The sequence below is a fragment of the Nerophis lumbriciformis genome, linkage group LG26, assembly GCF_033978685.3.
Source record: "Nerophis lumbriciformis linkage group LG26, RoL_Nlum_v2.1, whole genome shotgun sequence".
Taxonomy (NCBI): Eukaryota; Metazoa; Chordata; class Actinopteri; order Syngnathiformes; family Syngnathidae; genus Nerophis; species Nerophis lumbriciformis.
In genome coordinates, this window is record NC_084573.2 from 8292617 (window position 1) to 8311457 (window position 18841).

Sequence of the window (18841 nt, forward strand, 5' to 3'; positions counted from 1 at the left end):
GTGGCTCCAATGTGGTCCCAATGTGGTCCCAATGTGGCCCCAATGTGGCTCCAATGTGGCCCCAATGTGGCCCCAATGTGGCCCCAATATGGCTCCAATGTGGTTCCAATGTGGTCCCAATGTGGCTCCAATGTGGCCCCAGTGTGGCTCCAGTATGGCCCCAATGTGGCTCCAATGTGGTCCCAATGTGGCCCCAATGTGGCTCCAATGTGGTCCCAATGTGGCTCCAATGTGGCTCCAATGTGGTCCCAATGTGGCTCCAATGTGGTCCCAATGTGGCCCCAATGTGGCTTCAATGTGGTCCCAATGTGGTTCCAATGTGGCTCCAATGTGGCCCCAATGTGGCTCCAATGCGGTCCCAATGTGGTCCCAATGTGGCTCCAATGTGGCCCCAATGTGGCTCCAATGTGGCCCCAATGTGGCTCCAATGTGGTCCCAATGTGGCCCCAATGTGGCTCCAATGCGGTCCCAATGTGGTCCCAATGTGGCTCCAATGTGGCCCCAATGTGGCTCCAATGTGGCCCCAATGTGGCTCCAATGTGGTCCCAATGTGGCCCCAATGTGGCTCCAATGTGGTCCCAATGTGGTCCCAATGTAGCTCCAATGTGGTCCCAATGTGGTCCCAATGTGGCTCCAATGTGGCTCCAATGTGGCCCCAATGTGGTTCCAATGTGGCCCCAATATGGCTCCAATGTGGTTCCAATGTGGTCCCATTGTGGCTCCAATGTGGCCCCAGTGTGGCTCCAGTGTGGCCCCAATGTGGCTCCAATATGGTCCCAATGTGGCCCCAATGTGGCTCCAATGTGGTCCCAATGTGGCTCCAATGTGGCCCCAATGTGGCTCCAATGTGGCTCCAATGTGGCCCCAATGTGGCTCCAATGTGGCTCCAATGTGGTCCCAATGTGGTCCCAATGCGGCTCCAATGTGGTCCCAATGTGGCTCCAATGTGGCCCCAATGTGGCTCCAATGTGGCTCCAATGTGGCCCCAATGTGGCTCCAATGTGGCTCCAATGTGGTCCCAATGTGGTCCCAATGCGGCTCCAATGTGGTCCCAATGTGGCCCCAATGTGGCCTCGACGTCACTTGCATGCACACTTGGATAAAGTGAAAACAATGGAAGTTGACTGGGAGGAAGTTGCTACTACTACAAAATAAAATAAAAGTCGCCTCACCTTTGAAAATGAGTGTTTTTCACGTGAAAATAAATGAAAGTATTTGTGGGGGGTGGCCTGCGGACCTGCAGCGAAGCGAGGTGTGCCAGGACCGGCTTCGTGATCAGCGACAGGTGATTAGATAAACACTCCCAGGTGGGTCATCTACGCACCTGTCACTGATCTCGAAGCCGTTCCTGGCACACCCCGCTCCGCTGCAGGTCCGCAGGCCACCCCCCCACTTCGGAATCAAAATATATCTTCATATATTACGTATAGCCTATTATTTGCTCACTATTGACAAGTGATGCACCGAAAATCTGTCCGTCGTAAATAGACTTTGTGCACACGAGTGACGTAACTCGCTCAAAGCTGATGAAAAAGTCGTAATTCGGGTCGCATTGCGTTTAGACTGAAGTCACATTTGAAAAGATACAATTCCAATTGGATTCGGACTACATCCAGATGTGGCCTGAATCTGATGATTTAAAGCATTCTGGAGCGTTTAGACTGGCACAAACAATCTGTGTCATTTTAAGGGCAGAAAAACCAGATTTGGTGTGCCTTTACCATGACGGCCACCAGAGGGACTAACTAACCTCTTGCGTCCGTCCGTGCCAGGAGGCGGTCAGGGGCTACCAGTGTGTCTGCCAGCCCGGTTTCGTGGGTCGGCACTGCGAGCTCCAGAGGAACCTCTGTGCCAGCGCTCCGTGCAGGAATGGCGGCCGGTGCCACAACCTGCTGGACGGGTTCCTGTGTGAATGTCTGCCGGGGTTCTCTGGGACAATCTGTGAGGTGAGAAGCAGAACACGTCTTTTCTAACGCAGGATTCATTACGGTGTTTGTTCCGACCTAAACAGCTGCAGAAGGACCCATGCAGCCCCAACCCGTGTCACAACCAGGTCCAGTGTCACACCACCACGGGGGACTTCTACTGCAGGTGTCCTGAGGACTACGAGGGGAAGACCTGCTCACAACTGAAGGACCACTGCAAGACCAACCACTGTCAAGGTGGCTGAGCGCTAAACATTCTGCCAGGTGACTCTTATTTTCTGACCACAACTCTGCCCGCCCCTTAGTAATCGACAGCTGCACCGTTGCCGTGGCCACCAACGACAGCCAGAAGGGGGTGTGGCACATTTCGTCCAACGTTTGCGGACCTCGCGGACGCTGCATCAGCCTTCCTGCCGGGAACTTCAGCTGCTCCTGCCAGCCTGGATTCACTGGAACCTACTGCCACCAGAGTCAGTCCTTCTTATTCTCACACTCTTTGCTTTCCTCTGACCTCACTTTGGAACACACCTGACAGCCTGGGAGGGGGTTTTAATTTGTATGGTATGGTATGTGGCATGGTATAGTATGGAAGGGTATGGTAGGATATTGTATGGTATGGTATAGTATGGTATGATATGGATTGTGGCAAGGTATGGTATGATATGGTATGGTAGGGTATGGTATGTGGCAAGGTATGGTATGGTAAGGTAGGGTATGTATGGTATGTGGCATGGTATAGTTTGGTATGGTATGTGGCAAGGTATGGTATAGTAAGGTAGGGTATGTATGTATGTGGCATGGTATAGTATGATAGGGTATGGTATGTATGGTATAGTATGGTAGGGGAGGGTAGGGTACGGTACGGTATGGTAGGATAGGTACGGTTGGGTATGGTATGGTATGTGGCAAGGTATGGTATGATATGGTATGGCAGGGGAGGATATGGTATGGTATGTGTTATGGTATGGTATGATATGGTAGGGTATGGTATGTGGCATGGTATGGTATAGTATGGTATGATATGGTAGGGTATCGTATGGAATGTGGCAAGGTATGGTAGGGAAGGATATGGTATGGTATGTGGCATGGTATAGTATGGTATGGTAGGTGTTATGGTATGGTATGGTATGGTATGTGGCATGATATGGTAGGGGAGGGTAGGGTATGGTATGTGGCATGGTATGGTATGATATGGTAGGGTATTGTATGGAATGTGGCAAGGTATGGTATGATATGATATGGTAGGGTATGGTATGGTATGTGGCATGGCATGGTATGGTATAGTATGATATGGTAGGGTATTGTATGGAATGTGGCAAGGTATGGTATGATATGGTATGGTAGGGGAGGATATGGTATGGTATGTGGCATGGTATAGTATGGTATGGTAGGTGTTATGGTATGGTATGGTATGTGGCATGATATGGTATGGTAGGGGAGGGTAGGGTATGGTATGTGGCATGGTATGGTATGTGTATGGTATGATATGATATGGTAGGGTATTGTATGGAATGTGGCAAGGTATGGTATGATATGGTATGGTAAGGGAGGAAATGGTATGATATGGTATGTGGCATGGTATAGTATGTTATGGTAGGTATGGTATGTGTTATGGTATGGTATGATATGGTAGGGTATGGTATGTGGCATGATATGGTTTGGTAGGGGAGGTCAAGGTATGGTATGTAGCATGGCATGGTATGATATGGTATGGTATGTGGCAAGGTATGGTATGGTATGATATATGATTTGGTAGGGTATGGCATGATATACTAGGGTAGGGTATGGTAGGGTAGGGTAAGGTATGGTATGATAGGGTATGCTCTTTGATGTCATTGGACAAGTACAACAAAATTTCATTTTCACCACAAACCCGTTCAAGATTAGGCAAACATTGTGTGGGTCGCCACTTAACGGCGCCCCGTAAAAGGTGGGGTGAAAAAAGGTAGACGCTGGGGAAGGATGAGTAAAAAAAAAAAAAGTCGATCTCAGCCTGGGCTCCTATGGGGGCCAGGGGGCGCAGACTGGAGATCCCAGAAAAAACCTTGATAGCCGATATTCATACGTAAATATTTTACAGAGAAACCACAAGACTTGCAACAGGAGGGGACGTTGTCCGTCATACCACAGTTAAATACCATAATTGAATGAATTCTCATACATTGAAAAAAGTGCAAAAGAGTAATTAGTTAGGGCCAACACTAACTACATGCACACACTACTAGTAGTAGACCGTGTATACATACTCAACTAGTCCATGTTAGACACAGCAACATGACTTCTTCTGTTGTCGTCTCCTCCAGATATCAATGACTGTGAGTCGTCTCCATGTCACAATGGAGGAACTTGCATCGACGGGGTCAACTCCTTCCGGTGCTTCTGCCCGGCCGGCTGGGAAGGAAACCTCTGCCACATTGGTAAGTGCAACCAGCGCATGAATAATCATCTCAGCGCCGCTAGTCGGCAAAATGGAACGTCATTTTAGCGATGTTACGGAGATGGAAAAAGAAAGTCGGTCCGTGAAAATAATGCATACATTAAAGCGGTCCCTGGTGGAAAAAAGGTTGATGTCGACCACCAGGAAGAAGAAAAAACCTAACAGGACCTTTTCTAAATTAAAGCTGAAGAAGGAATGTGAAATGTGTTCAGATGTCAACGAGTGCAGCAAGAAGCCGTGTGAGAACGGAGGCGTGTGTGTGGACCTCCTTGATGACTTCTACTGTGACTGTGTGGACAACTGGAAAGGGAAAAGGTGCAACTCACGTGAGTTTTGGTGTGCAGCTTCACCAGCAGTCTACCCAAACACATCTTAACCAGCCAGCAGTCTACCTAAACACATCTTAACCAGCCAGCAGTCTACCTAAACACATCTTAACCAGCCAGCAGTCTACCTAAACACATCTTAACCAGCCAGCAGTCTACCTAAACACATCTTAACCAGCCAGCAGTCTACCTAAACACATCTTAACCAGCCAGCAGTCTACCTAAACACATCTTAACCAGCCAGAAGTCTACCCAAACACATCTTAACCAGCCAGCAGTCTACCTAAACACATCTTAACCAGCCAGCAGTCTACCTAAACACATCTTAACCAGCCAGCAGTCTACCTAAACACATCTTAACCAGCCAGCAGTTTACCCAAACACATCTTAACCAGCCAGAAGTCTACCCAAACACATCTTAACCAGCCAGCAGTCTACCCAAACACATCTTAACCAGCCAGCAGTCTACCCAAACACATCTTAACCAGCCAGCAGTCTACCCAAACACATCTTAACCAGCCAGCAGTCTACCTAAATACATCTTAACCAGCCAGAAGTCTACCTAAACACATCTTAACCAGCCAGCAGTCTACCCAAACACATCTTAACCAGCCAGCAGTCTACCCAAACACATCTTAACCAGCCAGCAGTCTACCCAAACACATCTTAACCAGCCAGAAGTCTACCCAAACACATCTTAACCAGCCAGCAGTCTACCTAAATACATCTTAACCAGCCAGAAGTCTACCTAAACACATCTTAACCAGCCAGCAGTCTACCCAAACACATCTTAACCAGCCAGAAGTCTACCCAAACACATCTTAACCAGCCAGCAGTCTACCCAAACACATCTTAACCAGCCAGCAGTCTACCTAAATACATCTTAACCAGCCAGAAGTCTACCTAAACACATCTTAACCAGCCAGCAGTCTACCCAAACACATCTTAACCAGCCAGCAGTCTACCCAAACACATCTTAACCAGCCAGCAGTCTACCCAAACACATCTTAACCAGCCAGAAGTCTAAGCAAACACATCTTAACCAGCCAGAAGTCTAAGCAAAAACATCTTAACCAGCCAGCAGTCTACCCAAACACATCTTAACCAGCCAGAAGTCTACGCAAACACATCTTAACCAGCCAGCAGTCTACCCAAACACATCTTAACCAGCCAGCAGTCTACCTAAACACATCTTAACCAGCCAGCAGTCTACCCAAACACATCTTAACCAGCCAGAAGTCTACCCAAACACATCTTAACCAGCCAGCAGTCTACCTAAATACATCTTAACCAGCCAGAAGTCTACCTAAACACATCTTAACCAGCCAGCAGTCTACCCAAACACATCTTAACCAGCCAGCAGTCTACCCAAACACATCTTAACCAGCCAGAAGTCTACCCAAACACATCTTAACCAGCCAGAAGTCTACCCAAACACATCTTAACCAGCCAGCAGTCTACCTAAATACATCTTAACCAGCCAGAAGTCTACCTAAACACATCTTAACCAGCCAGCAGTCTACCTAAATACATCTTAACCAGCCAGAAGTCTACCTAAACACATCTTAACCAGCCAGCAGTCTACCCAAACACATCTTAACCAGCCAGCAGTCTACCCAAACACATCTTAACCAGCCAGAAGTCTACCCAAACACATCTTAACCAGCCAGAAGTCTACCTAAATACATCTTAACCAGCCAGAAGTCTACCTAAACACATCTTAACCAGCCAGCAGTCTACCCAAACACATCTTAACCAGCCAGCAGTCTACCCAAACACATCTTAACCAGCCAGAAGTCTACCCAAACACATCTTAACCAGCCAGAAGTCTACCTAAATACATCTTAACCAGCCAGAAGTCTACCTAAACACATCTTAACCAGCCAGCAGTCTACCCAAACACATCTTAACCAGCCAGAAGTCTACCCAAACACATCTTAACCAGCCAGCAGTCTACCCAAACACATCTTAATCAGCCAGAAGTCTACCCAAACACATCTTAACCAGCCAGAAGTCTACCTAAATACATCTTAACCAGCCAGAAGTCTACCTAAACACATCTTAACCAGCCAGCAGTCTACCCAAACACATCTTAACCAGCCAGCAGTCTACCCAAACACATCTTAACCAGCCAGAAGTCTACCCAAACACATCTTAACCAGCCAGAAGTCTACCTAAATACATCTTAACCAGCCAGAAGTCTACCTAAACACATCTTAACCAGCCAGCAGTCTACCCAAACACATCTTAACCAGCCAGCAGTCTACCCAAACACATCTTAACCAGCCAGAAGTCTACCCAAACACATCTTAACCAGCCAGAAGTCTACCTAAATACATCTTAACCAGCCAGAAGTCTACCTAAACACATCTTAACCAGCCAGCAGTCTACCCAAACACATCTTAACCAGCCAGAAGTCTACCCAAACACATCTTAACCAGCCAGCAGTCTACCCAAACACATCTTAATCAGCCAGAAGTCTACCCAAACACATCTTAACCAGCCAGAAGTCTACCCAAACACATCTTAACCAGCCAGAAGTCTACCTAAATACATCTTAACCAGCCAGAAGTCTACCTAAACACATCTTAACCAGCCAGCAGTCTACCCAAACACATCTTAACCAGCCAGCAGTCTACCCAAACACATCTTAACCAGCCAGCAGTCTACCCAAACACATCTTAACTAGCCAAGCAGATGTTCAAACTTGTTGTTGTGCTGCTCCCCACAGGTGAGAGTCAGTGTGACTCCAGCACTTGTCTCAATGGAGGAACATGTTACGACCACGGGGACGCCTTCCTGTGTCGCTGCCCCCCCGGTTGGCATGGCAACACCTGCAACACAGGTTAGATGCTAATCATCACTTTCACACCTGATTACTTATCACCTTTTAACACTCTTCATATTTTAAACAAACATGTTTTATCACATTTTAACATTCTTCGTCTTTTAACATTCATCACGTTTTAACATTCTTCATCTTTTAACAAACATGTTTTATCACATTTTAACATTCTTCGTCTTTTAACATTCATCACGTTTTAACATTCTTCATCTTTTAACAAACATGTTTTATCACCTTTTAACATTCTTCATATTTTAACAAACATGTTTTATCACCTTTTAACATTCTTCATATTTTAACAAACATGTTTTATCACCTTTTAACATTCTTCATATTTTAACAAACATGTTTTATCACCTTTTAACATTCTTCATCTTTTAACAAACATGTTTCATCACATTTTAACATTCTTCATATTTTAGCAAAGGTGTTTTATCACCTTTTAACATTCTTCATATTTTAACAAACATGTTTTATCACCTTTTAACATTCTTCATCTTTTAACAAACATGTTTTATCACATTTTAACATTCTTCATATTTTAGCAAAGGTGTTTTATCCTACGTGCTGAGTTGTTGACGTGTGTCACAGTGAGAAACAGCTCATGTGAGTCCAGTCCGTGTGAGAATGGCGGCACGTGTGTGGGCCAACAAGACAACTTCTCCTGTGTCTGCAGGGATGGATGGGAGGGATCCACCTGTGCACTCAGTAAGTAGACCAGTGCACTCAGTAAGTAGACCAGTGCACTCAGTAAGTAGACATGTGCACTCAGTAAGTAGACCAGTGCACTCAGTAAATAGACCTGTGTACAAGTAAGTAGACCAGTGCACTCAGTAAGTAGACATGTGCACTCTGTAAGTAGACCAGTGCACTCAGTAAGTAGACCAGTGCACTCAGTAAGTAGACATGTGCACTCTGTAAGTAGACCAGTGCACTCAGTAAGTAGACCAGTGCACTCAGTAAGTAGACCAGTGCACTCAGTAAATAGACCTGTGTACAAGTAAGTAGACCAGTGCACTCAGTAAGTAGACATGTGCACTCTGTAAGTAGACCAGTGCACTCAGTAAGTAGACCAGTGCACTCAGTAAGTAGACATGTGCACTCTGTAAGTAGACCAGTGCACTCAGTAAGTAGACCAGTGCACTCAGTAAATAGACCTGTGTACAAGTAAGTAGACCAGTGCACTCAGTAAGTAGACATGTGCACTCTGTAAGTAGACCAGTGCACTCAGTAAGTAGACCAGTGCACTCAGTAAGTAGACATGTGCACTCTGTAAGTAGACCAGTGCACTCAGTAAGTAGACCAGTGCACTCAGTAAGTACACCAGTGCACTCAGTAAGTAGACCAGTGCACTCAGTAAGTAGACCTGTGTACACAGTAAGTAGACCAGTGCACTCAGTAAGTAGACCAGTGCACTCAGTAAGTAGACCAGTGCACTCAGTAAGTAGACCAGTGCACTCAGTAAGTAGACCAGCATGCTGATAACCTTCTCCTAGCACAACCTTCTCATGGGAACCTTTTCTTCCAGACGCTGACGACTGCAGTCCACACCCCTGGTGAGTGGACTTACCTGTCTCACTTATCTCTCATGCCTACCTGTCTCACTTATCTCTCACCTTAGCTCTCATGCTAAGTCTCATGTTCACGTCTTACACTTAAAAGGTCTTTGAACATGTTTATCTTAGTGTGCACACGGTTTAGAACATGTTTATTTTGGTGTGCACACGGTTTTGAACACGTTTATCTTGGTGTGAACACGGTTCTGAACATGTTTATCTTGGTGTGCACACAGTTTTGAACCTATTCATCTTGGAGTGAACACAGTTTTGAACATGTTTATCTTGGTGTGCACACAGTTTTGAACCTATTCATCTTGGAGTGAACACAATTTTGAACATGTTTATCTTGGTGTGCGCACGGTTTTGAACATGTTTATCTTGGTGTGAACACGGTTCTGAACATGTTTATCTTGGTGTGCACACAGTTTTGAACCTATTCATCTTGGAGTGAACACAGTTTTGAACATGTTTATCTTGGTGTGCACACAGTTTTGAACCTATTCATCTTGGAGTGAACACAATTTTGAACATGTTTATCTTGGTGTGCGCACGGTTTTGAACATGTTTATCTTGGTGTGAACACGGTTCTGAACATGTTTATCTTGGTGTGCACACAGTTTTTAACATGTTTATCTTGGTGTGCACACGGTTTTGAACCTATTCATCTTGGAGTGAACACAGTTTTGAACATGTTTATCTTGGTGTGCACACAGTTTTGAACATGTTTATCTTGGTGTGCGCACGGTTTTGAACATGTTTATCTTGGTGTGCGCACGGTTTTGAACATGTTTATCTTGGTGTGCACAGTTTTGAACATGTTTTGAACATGTTTATCTTTGTGTGCAGTTTTGAACATATTTATTTTGGTGTGCACACGGTTTTAAACATGTTTATCATGGTGTGCACACGGTTTTGAACCTATTTATTTTGGTGTGCACACGGTTTTAAACATGTTTATTTTGGTGTGCACAGGTTTGAACATGTCTATCTTGGTGTGCACAGTTTTGAACATGTTTTGAACATGTTTATCTTTGTGTGCACAGTTTTGAACATATTTATCTTGGTGTGCACATGGTTTTGAACATGTTTATTTTGGTGTGCACACAGTTTTAAACATGTTTATCTTGGTGTGCACACGGTTTTGAACATGTTTATCTTGGTGTGCACACGGTTTTGAACATGTTTATCTTGGTGTGCACACGGTTTTGAACATTTTTATCTTGGTGTGCACACAGTTTTGAACATGTTTATTTGGTGTGCACAGTTTTGAACATGTATATCTTGGTGTGCACAGTTTTGAACATGTTTATCTTGATGTGAACATAGTTTTGAACTTGTTTATTTGGTGTGCACAGTTTTGAACATGTATATCTTGGTGTGCGCAGTTTTGAACATGTTTATCTTGATGTGAACATAGTTTTGAACTTGTTTATTTTGGTGTGCACACGGTTTTGAACATTTTTATCTTGGTGTGCACACGGTTTTGAACATATTTATCTTGGTGTGCACACGGTTTTGAACATGTTTATCTTGGTGTGCACATGGTTTTGAACATGTTTATTTTGGTGTGCACATGGTTTTAAACATGTTTATCATGGTGTGCACACGGTTTTGAACCTATTTATTTTGGTGTGCACACGGTATTAAACATGTTTATCTTGGTGTGCGCAAGGTTTTGAACATGTTTATCTTGGTGTGCACACGGTTTAGAACATGTCTATCTTGGTGTGCGCAAGGTTTTGAACATGTTTATCTTGGTGTGCACACGGTTTTGAACATGTTTATCTTCGTGTGCAGTTTTGAACCTGTTTATCTTGGTGTGCACACGGTTTTGAACATGTTTATCTTGGTGTGCGCACGGTTTTGAACCTATACATCTTGGTGTGAACACGGTTTTGAACATGTTTATCTTGGTGTGCATATGATTTTAAACGTGTTTATCTTGGTGTGCACACGGTTTTGAACATGTTTATCTTGGTGTGCACACAGTTTTGAACATGTTTATCTTGGTGTGCACTCGGTTTTGAACAGTTTATCTTGGTGTGCGCACGGTTTTGAACAGTTTATCTTGGTGTGCGCACGGTTTTGAACATGTTTATCTTAGTGTGCACAGTTTTGAACATGTTTATCTTGTGTGCACACGGTTTTGAACATGTTTATCTTGGTGTGCACACAGTTTTGAACATGTTTATATTAGTGTGCACAGTTTTGAATGTTTTTATCTTGTTGTGAACACGGTTTAGAACATGTTTATCTTGGTGTGCACATGGTTTTGAACATGTTTATCTTGGTGTGCGCACGGTTTTGAACATATTTATCTTGGTGTGCACACAGTTTTGAACATGTTTATATTAGTGTGCACAGTTTTGAATGTTTTTATCTTGTTGTGAACACGGTTTAGAACATGTTTATGTTGGTGGGAACACGGTTTAGAACATGTTTATCTTGGTGTGCGCACGGTTTTGAACATGTTCATTTTGGTGTGCATACAGTTTTGAACATGTTTATCTTGGTGTGCACAGTTTGAACATGTTTATCTTGGTGTGAACATGGTTTTGAACGTGTTTATTTGGGTGTGAAAACGGTTTAGAACTTGTTTATTTTGGTGTGCACGCGGTTTTGAACCTATTCATCTTGGAGTGAACACAGTTTTGAACATGTTTATCTTGGTGTGCACACAGTTTTGAACATGTTTATCTTGGTGTGCGCACGGTTTTGAACATGTTTATCTTGGTGTGCGCACGGTTTTGAACATGTTTATCTTGGTGTGCACAGTTTTGAACATGTTTTGAACATGTTTATCTTTGTGTGCAGTTTTGAACATATTTATTTTGGTGTGCACACGGTTTTAAACATGTTAATCATGGTGTGCACACGGTTTTGAACCTATTTATTTTGGTGTGCACACGGTTTTAAACATGTTTATTTTGGTGTGCACAGGTTTGAACATGTCTATCTTGGTGTGCACAGTTTTGAACATGTTTTGAACATGTTTATCTTTGTGTGCACAGTTTTGAACATATTTATCTTGGTGTGCACATGGTTTTGAACATGTTTATTTTGGTGTGCACACAGTTTTAAACATGTTTATCTTGGTGTGCACACGGTTTTGAACATGTTTATCTTGGTGTGCACACGGTTTTGAACATGTTTATCTTGGTGTGCACACGGTTTTGAACATTTTTATCTTGGTGTGCACACAGTTTTGAACATGTTTATTTGGTGTGCACAGTTTTGAACATGTATATCTTGGTGTGCACAGTTTTGAACATGTTTATCTTGATGTGAACATAGTTTTGAACTTGTTTATTTGGTGTGCACAGTTTTGAACATGTATATCTTGGTGTGCGCAGTTTTGAACATGTTTATCTTGATGTGAACATAGTTTTGAACTTGTTTATTTTGGTGTGCACACGGTTTTGAACATTTTTATCTTGGTGTGCACACGGTTTTGAACATATTTATCTTGGTGTGCACACGGTTTTGAACATGTTTATCTTGGTGTGCACATGGTTTTGAACATGTTTATTTTGGTGTGCACATGGTTTTAAACATGTTTATCATGGTGTGCACACGGTTTTGAACCTATTTATTTTGGTGTGCACACGGTATTAAACATGTTTATCTTGGTGTGCGCAAGGTTTTGAACATGTTTATCTTGGTGTGCACACGGTTTAGAACATGTCTATCTTGGTGTGCGCAAGGTTTTGAACATGTTTATCTTGGTGTGCACACGGTTTTGAACATGTTTATCTTCGTGTGCAGTTTTGAACCTGTTTATCTTGGTGTGCACACGGTTTTGAACATGTTTATCTTGGTGTGCGCACGGTTTTGAACCTATACATCTTGGTGTGAACACGGTTTTGAACATGTTTATCTTGGTGTGCATACGATTTTAAACGTGTTTATCTTGGTGTGCACACGGTTTTGAACATGTTTATCTTGGTGTGCACACAGTTTTGAACATGTTTATCTTGGTGTGCACTCGGTTTTGAACAGTTTATCTTGGTGTGCGCACGGTTTTGAACAGTTTATCTTGGTGTGCGCACGGTTTTGAACATGTTTATCTTAGTGTGCACAGTTTTGAACATGTTTATCTTGTGTGCACACGGTTTTGAACATGTTTATCTTGGTGTGCACACAGTTTTGAACATGTTTATATTAGTGTGCACAGTTTTGAATGTTTTTATCTTGTTGTGAACACGGTTTAGAACATGTTTATCTTGGTGTGCACATGGTTTTGAACATGTTTATCTTGGTGTGCGCACGGTTTTGAACATATTTATCTTGGTGTGCACACAGTTTTGAACATGTTTATATTAGTGTGCACAGTTTTGAATGTTTTTATCTTGTTGTGAACACGGTTTAGAACATGTTTATGTTGGTGGGAACACGGTTTAGAACATGTTTATCTTGGTGTGCGCACGGTTTTGAACATGTTCATTTTGGTGTGCATACAGTTTTGAACATGTTTATCTTGGTGTGCACAGTTTGAACATGTTTATCTTGGTGTGAACATGGTTTTGAACGTGTTTATTTGGGTGTGAAAACGGTTTAGAACTTGTTTATTTTGGTGTGCACGCGGTTTTGAACATGTTTATCTTGGTGTGCGCACGGTTTTGAACATGTTTATCTTGGTGTTTGCACGATTTTGAACATGTTTATCTTGGTGTGCGCACGGTTTTGATCATGTTTATCTTGGTGTGCACACAGTTTTGAACATGTTTATTTTGGTGTGCACATGGTTTTAAACGTGTTTATCTTGGTGTGCGCATGGTTTTGAACATGTTTATTTTGGTGTGCACACGGTTTTAAACGTGTTTATCTTGGTGTGCGCATGGTTTTGAACATGTTTATCTTGGTGTGCACACAGTTTTGAACATGTTTATCTTGGTGTGCGCACGGTTTTGAAACATGTTTATATTAGTGTGCACAGTTTTGAACATGTTTATCCTGGTACGCACACGGTTTAGAACATGTTTATCTTGGTGTGCACATGGTTTTGAACATGTTTATCTTGGTGTGCGCACGGTTTTGAACATATTTATCTTGGTGTGCGCACGGTTTTGAACATGTTTATCTTGGTGTGCACAGTTTTGAACATGTTTATCTTGGTGTGCAGTTTTGAACCTGTTTATCTTGGTATGCACATGGTTTTGAACATGTTTATCTTGGTGTGCGCACGGTTTTGAACATATTTATCTTTGTGTGCGCACGGTTTTGAACATATTTATCTTTGTGTGCGCACGGTTTTGAACATGTTTATTTTGGTGTGCACATGGTTTTAAACGTGTTAATCATGGTGTGCGTATGGTTTTGAACATGTTTATCTTGGTTCCTGGACTGCCGGTGTAGAATGTCAATCACAGAGGACACTCTCGTGACAGCAGGACAAAAAAAGGGTGTTTCTCAAAAGGGACAAAAGCCGCACAGAGGCTCCTCTGTAATGAGTGACAGGTGGATTAGTGGTGGGAGGTGTGAGAAGAAGCTCCTCCACCATTGACTGCTGCAAACCTGTGGGCTGTTTCTCAGCAGGTGGTCATTAGTCATTTCCATATGAAGTGTAGACATTGATCAGGGATCAGTTTTTGGTCCCGGCGGTGCCTCCACCAACGCTTAAAGGGTGGACAATAACGTGGGAAACGCACCATGTTTAGGATCGTGTTTTGAGACCCAACACCTGCCAGAATTTACTAGAACATTCTTCAACTGTGGAACATCTATCTAGTGGTCACTTAATTATGGGCCTGCTGCCAAGTAAGAGCCCATTATGGGCCTGCTGCCATCTTAGACGTAGGCTAATGCTCATGTTTGTGCTCTTGTCCTCCCGCAGCTACAACGGAGGCAAATGTGTCGACGGCGAGAACTGGTTCCGCTGCGAATGTGCCCCCGGTTTTGCCGGACCAGACTGCCGCATCAGTGAGTGTGCTTGGGAACGCGGTGTCGGAGTGGGCGTTGCAAAGGTCAGGGGTCGTGGCGGGGAGGTGGGGTCCGGCCGATTGTTTGGGGACGACAGATTAGGAAGCCTTTGAGGACGATGGTCTTAACCTTTCCCCCCTCAGCTGATCCCAGGTCAGCTCCATCAGATGGTCAGTGTGTTCTCCCGCGGCTTTCTTGCGGGAAAATAATCACGTCTTAGAAGCAAATATTTCATGGTTTTTTTAGGCTGTACTTACTTTTGGGCATCAAACATTCTGATTCTTCTGGAATCGCTCAAATTTTCAAACGACGATTCCTATTTTCAATCCTCACTCAGACTGGGAGAGTTAACTAGCAGTTAACTGTATCTCCATACACAGTGTGCAGATACAGTTAACTAGCAGCTAACTGTATCGCCATACCCAGTGTGCAGATATAGTTAACTAGGAGCATACACATACTGTGTCAAAAAGTCTGAATTTTTTTTTGTCAAAAAGTCGGGATTTTTTTCTAAGTGTCCAAAAGTCGGGATGTTTTCTAAGTGTCAAAAAGTCGGGATTTTTTCAAACTGTATCGCCATACACAGTGTGGAGGTACAGTTAGCTAGCAGCTAACTGTATTGCCATACACAGTGTGGAAATAGTTAGCTAGGAGCTAACTGTATCTCCACACTGTGTCAAAAAGTCTGGATTTTTTTCTAAGTCTCAAAAAATCGGGATTATTTTTGTCAAAGATTCGGGATTTTTTTCTAAGTGTCAAAAAGTCGGGATTTTTTCTAACTGTATTGCCATACACAGTGTGGAGTTACAGTTAGCTAGCAGCTAACTGTATCGCCATACACAGTGTGGAAATAGTTACCTCGGAGCTAACTGTATCCCCACATTGTGTCAAAAAGTGTGGATTTTTTTCTAAGTGTCAAAAAATCGGAATTATTTTTGTAAAAAATTCGGGATTTTTTCCAAGTGTCAAAAAGTCGGGATTTTTTCTAACTGTATTGCCATACACAGTGTGGAAATTGTTAGCTAGGAGCTAACTGTATCCCCACATTGTGTCAAAAAGTCTGGATTTTTTGTAAGTTTCAAAAAGTCAGGATTTTTTCTAAGTGTCAAAAAATCGGAATTATTTTTGTCAAAAATTCGGGATTTTTTTTCCAAGTGTCAAAAAGTCGGGATTTTTTCTAACAGTATCGCCATACACAGTGTGGAGGTACATTTCGCTAGCAGCTAACTGTATCGCCGTACATAGTGTGGAAATAGTTAGCTAGGAGCTAACTGTATCTCTACACTGTGTCAAAAAGTCTGAATTTTTTTTGTCAAAAAGTCTGGATTTTTTTGAAATGTCAAAAAGTCGGGATTTTTTCTAACTGTATCGCCATACACAGTGTGGAGGTACAGTTAGCTAGCAGCTAACTGTATCGCCATACACAGTGTGGAAATAGTTAGCTCGGAGCTAACTGTATCCCCACATTGTGTCAAAAAGTTTGAATTTTTTTGGTCAAAAAGTGTGGATTTTTTCCTAAGTGTCAAAAAGTCGGGATTTTCTTCTAAGTGTCAAAAAAATTGTGATTTTTTTTTTTTTGGTCAAAAATTCGGGATTTTTTTCTAACTGTATCGCCATACACAGTGTGGAGGTACGGTTAGCTAGCAGTTAACTGTATCGCCATACACAGTGTGGAAATAGTTAGCTAGGAGCTAACTGTATCTCCACACTGTGTCAAAAAGTCTGGATTTTTTTCTAAATCTCAAAAAATCGGGATTATTTTTGTCAAAAATTCGGGATTTTTTTCTAAGTGTCAAAAAGTCGGGATTTTTTCTAACTGTATTGCCATACACAGTGTGGAGTTACAGTTAGCTAGCAGCTAACTGTATCGCCATACACAGTGTGGAAATAGTTACCTCGGAGCTAACTGTATCCCCACATTGTGTCAAAAAGTGTGGATTTTTTTCTAAGTGTCAAAAAATCGGAATTATTTTTGTAAAAAATTCGGGATTTTTTCCAAGTGTCAAAAAGTCGGGATTTTTTCTAACTGTATTGCCATACACAGTGTGGAAATTGTTAGCTAGGAGCTAACTGTATCCCCACATTGTGTCAAAAAGTCTGGATTTTTTGTAAGTTTCAAAAAGTCAGGATTTTTTCTAAGTGTCAAAAAATCGGAATTATTTTTGTCAAAAATTCGGGATTTTTTTTCCAAGTGTCAAAAAGTCGGGATTTTTTCTAACAGTATCGCCATACACAGTGTGGAGGTACATTTCGCTAGCAGCTAACTGTATCGCCGTACATAGTGTGGAAATAGTTAGCTAGGAGCTAACTGTATCTCTACACTGTGTCAAAAAGTCTGAATTTTTTTTGTCAAAAAGTCTGGATTTTTTTGAAATGTCAAAAAGTCGGGATTTTTTCTAACTGTATCGCCATACACAGTGTGGAGGTACAGTTAGCTAGCAGCTAACTGTATCGCCATACACAGTGTGGAAATAGTTAGCTCGGAGCTAACTGTATCCCCACATTGTGTCAAAAAGTTTGAATTTTTTTGGTCAAAAAGTGTGGATTTTTTCCTAAGTGTCAAAAAGTCGGGATTTTCTTCTAAGTGTCAAAAAAATTGTGATTTTTTTTTTTTTGTCAAAAATTCGGGATTTTTTTCTAACTGTATCGCCATACACAGTGTGGAGGTACGGTTAGCTAGCAGTTAACTGTATCGACATACACAGTGTGGAAATAGTTAGCTAGGAGCTAACTGTATCTCCACACTGTGTCAAAAAGTCTGGATTTTTTTCTAAATCTCAAAAAATCGGGATTATTTTTGTCAAAAATTCGGGATTTTTTTCTAAGTGTCAAAAAGTCGGGATTTTTTCTAACTGTATTGCCATACACAGTGTGGAGTTACAGTTAGCTAGCAGCTAACTATATCGCCATACACAGTGTGGAAATAGTTACCTCGGAGCTAACTGTATCCCCACATTGTGTCAAAAAGTGTGGATTTTTTTCTAAGTGTCAAAAAATCGTGATTTTTTTTTGTCAGAAAGTCGGGATTTTTTCTAAGTGTCAAAAAGTCGGGATTTTTTGTAAGTTTCAAAAAGTCAGAATTTTTTTCTAAGTGTCAAAAAATCGGAATTATTTTTGTCAAAAATTCGGGATTTTTTCCAAGTGTCAAAAAGTCGGGATTTTTTCTAACTGTATTGCCATACACAGTGTGGAAATTGTTAGCTAGGAGCTAACTGTATCCCCACATTGTGTCAAAAAGTCTGGATTTTTTGTAAGTTTCAAAAAGTCAGGATTTTTTCTAAGTGTCAAAAAATCGGAATTATTTTTGTCAAAAATTCGGGATTTTTTTTCCAAGTGTCAAAAAGTCGGGATTTTTTCTAACAGTATCGCCATACACAGTGTGGAGGTACATTTCGCTAGCAGCTAACTGTATCGCCGTACATAGTGTGGAAATAGTTAGCTAGGAGCTAACTGTATCTCTACACTGTGTCAAAAAGTCTGAATTTTTTTTGTCAAAAAGTCTGGATTTTTTTGAAATGTCAAAAAGTCGGGATTTTTTCTAACTGTATCGCCATACACAGTGTGGAGGTACAGTTAGCTAGCAGCTAACTGTATCGCCATACACAGTGTGGAAATAGTTAGCTCGGAGCTAACTGTATCCCCACATTGTGTCAAAAAGTTTGAATTTTTTTGGTCAAAAAGTGTGGATTTTTTCCTAAGTGTCAAAAAGTCGGGATTTTCTTCTAAGTGTCAAAAAAATTGTGATTTTTTTTTTTTTTGTCAAAAATTCGGGATTTTTTTCTAACTGTATCGCCATACACAGTGTGGAGGTACGGTTAGCTAGCAGTTAA

At 42.1% G+C, this 18841-nt stretch overlaps 1 protein-coding gene and 1 long non-coding RNA gene across 4 annotated transcripts in view; one reads left to right on the plus strand and one right to left on the minus strand.

Moving 5' to 3' along the window:
• Positions 1 to 18841, plus strand: part of LOC133623952 (protein jagged-2-like) — a 150938-nt gene that overhangs the window by 121020 nt on the left and 11077 nt on the right. For both annotated transcript variants that reach the window (XM_072916239.1, XM_072916240.1), the window contains 9 exons: positions 1773 to 1946; positions 2012 to 2162; positions 2231 to 2395; positions 4229 to 4342; positions 4575 to 4688; positions 7420 to 7533; positions 8125 to 8241; positions 9062 to 9089; positions 14926 to 15011. In XM_072916239.1, coding sequence (XP_072772340.1) covers positions 1773 to 1946; positions 2012 to 2162; positions 2231 to 2395; positions 4229 to 4342; positions 4575 to 4688; positions 7420 to 7533; positions 8125 to 8241; positions 9062 to 9089; positions 14926 to 15011 — 1063 coding nt within the window. The remainder of the gene's footprint in view (positions 1 to 1772; positions 1947 to 2011; positions 2163 to 2230; positions 2396 to 4228; positions 4343 to 4574; positions 4689 to 7419; positions 7534 to 8124; positions 8242 to 9061; positions 9090 to 14925; positions 15012 to 18841) is intronic.
• Positions 8855 to 18841, minus strand: part of LOC133624039 (uncharacterized) — a 32466-nt gene continuing 22479 nt past the window's right edge. The window contains exon 4 of one of the 2 annotated variants that reach the window (XR_012051190.1): positions 8855 to 8899. This is a non-coding gene — a long non-coding RNA (uncharacterized lncRNA). Of the gene's footprint in view, positions 8900 to 14428; positions 15206 to 18841 lie in introns of those variants that run through there. The other variant, XR_009817957.2, reaches the window with a different exon arrangement.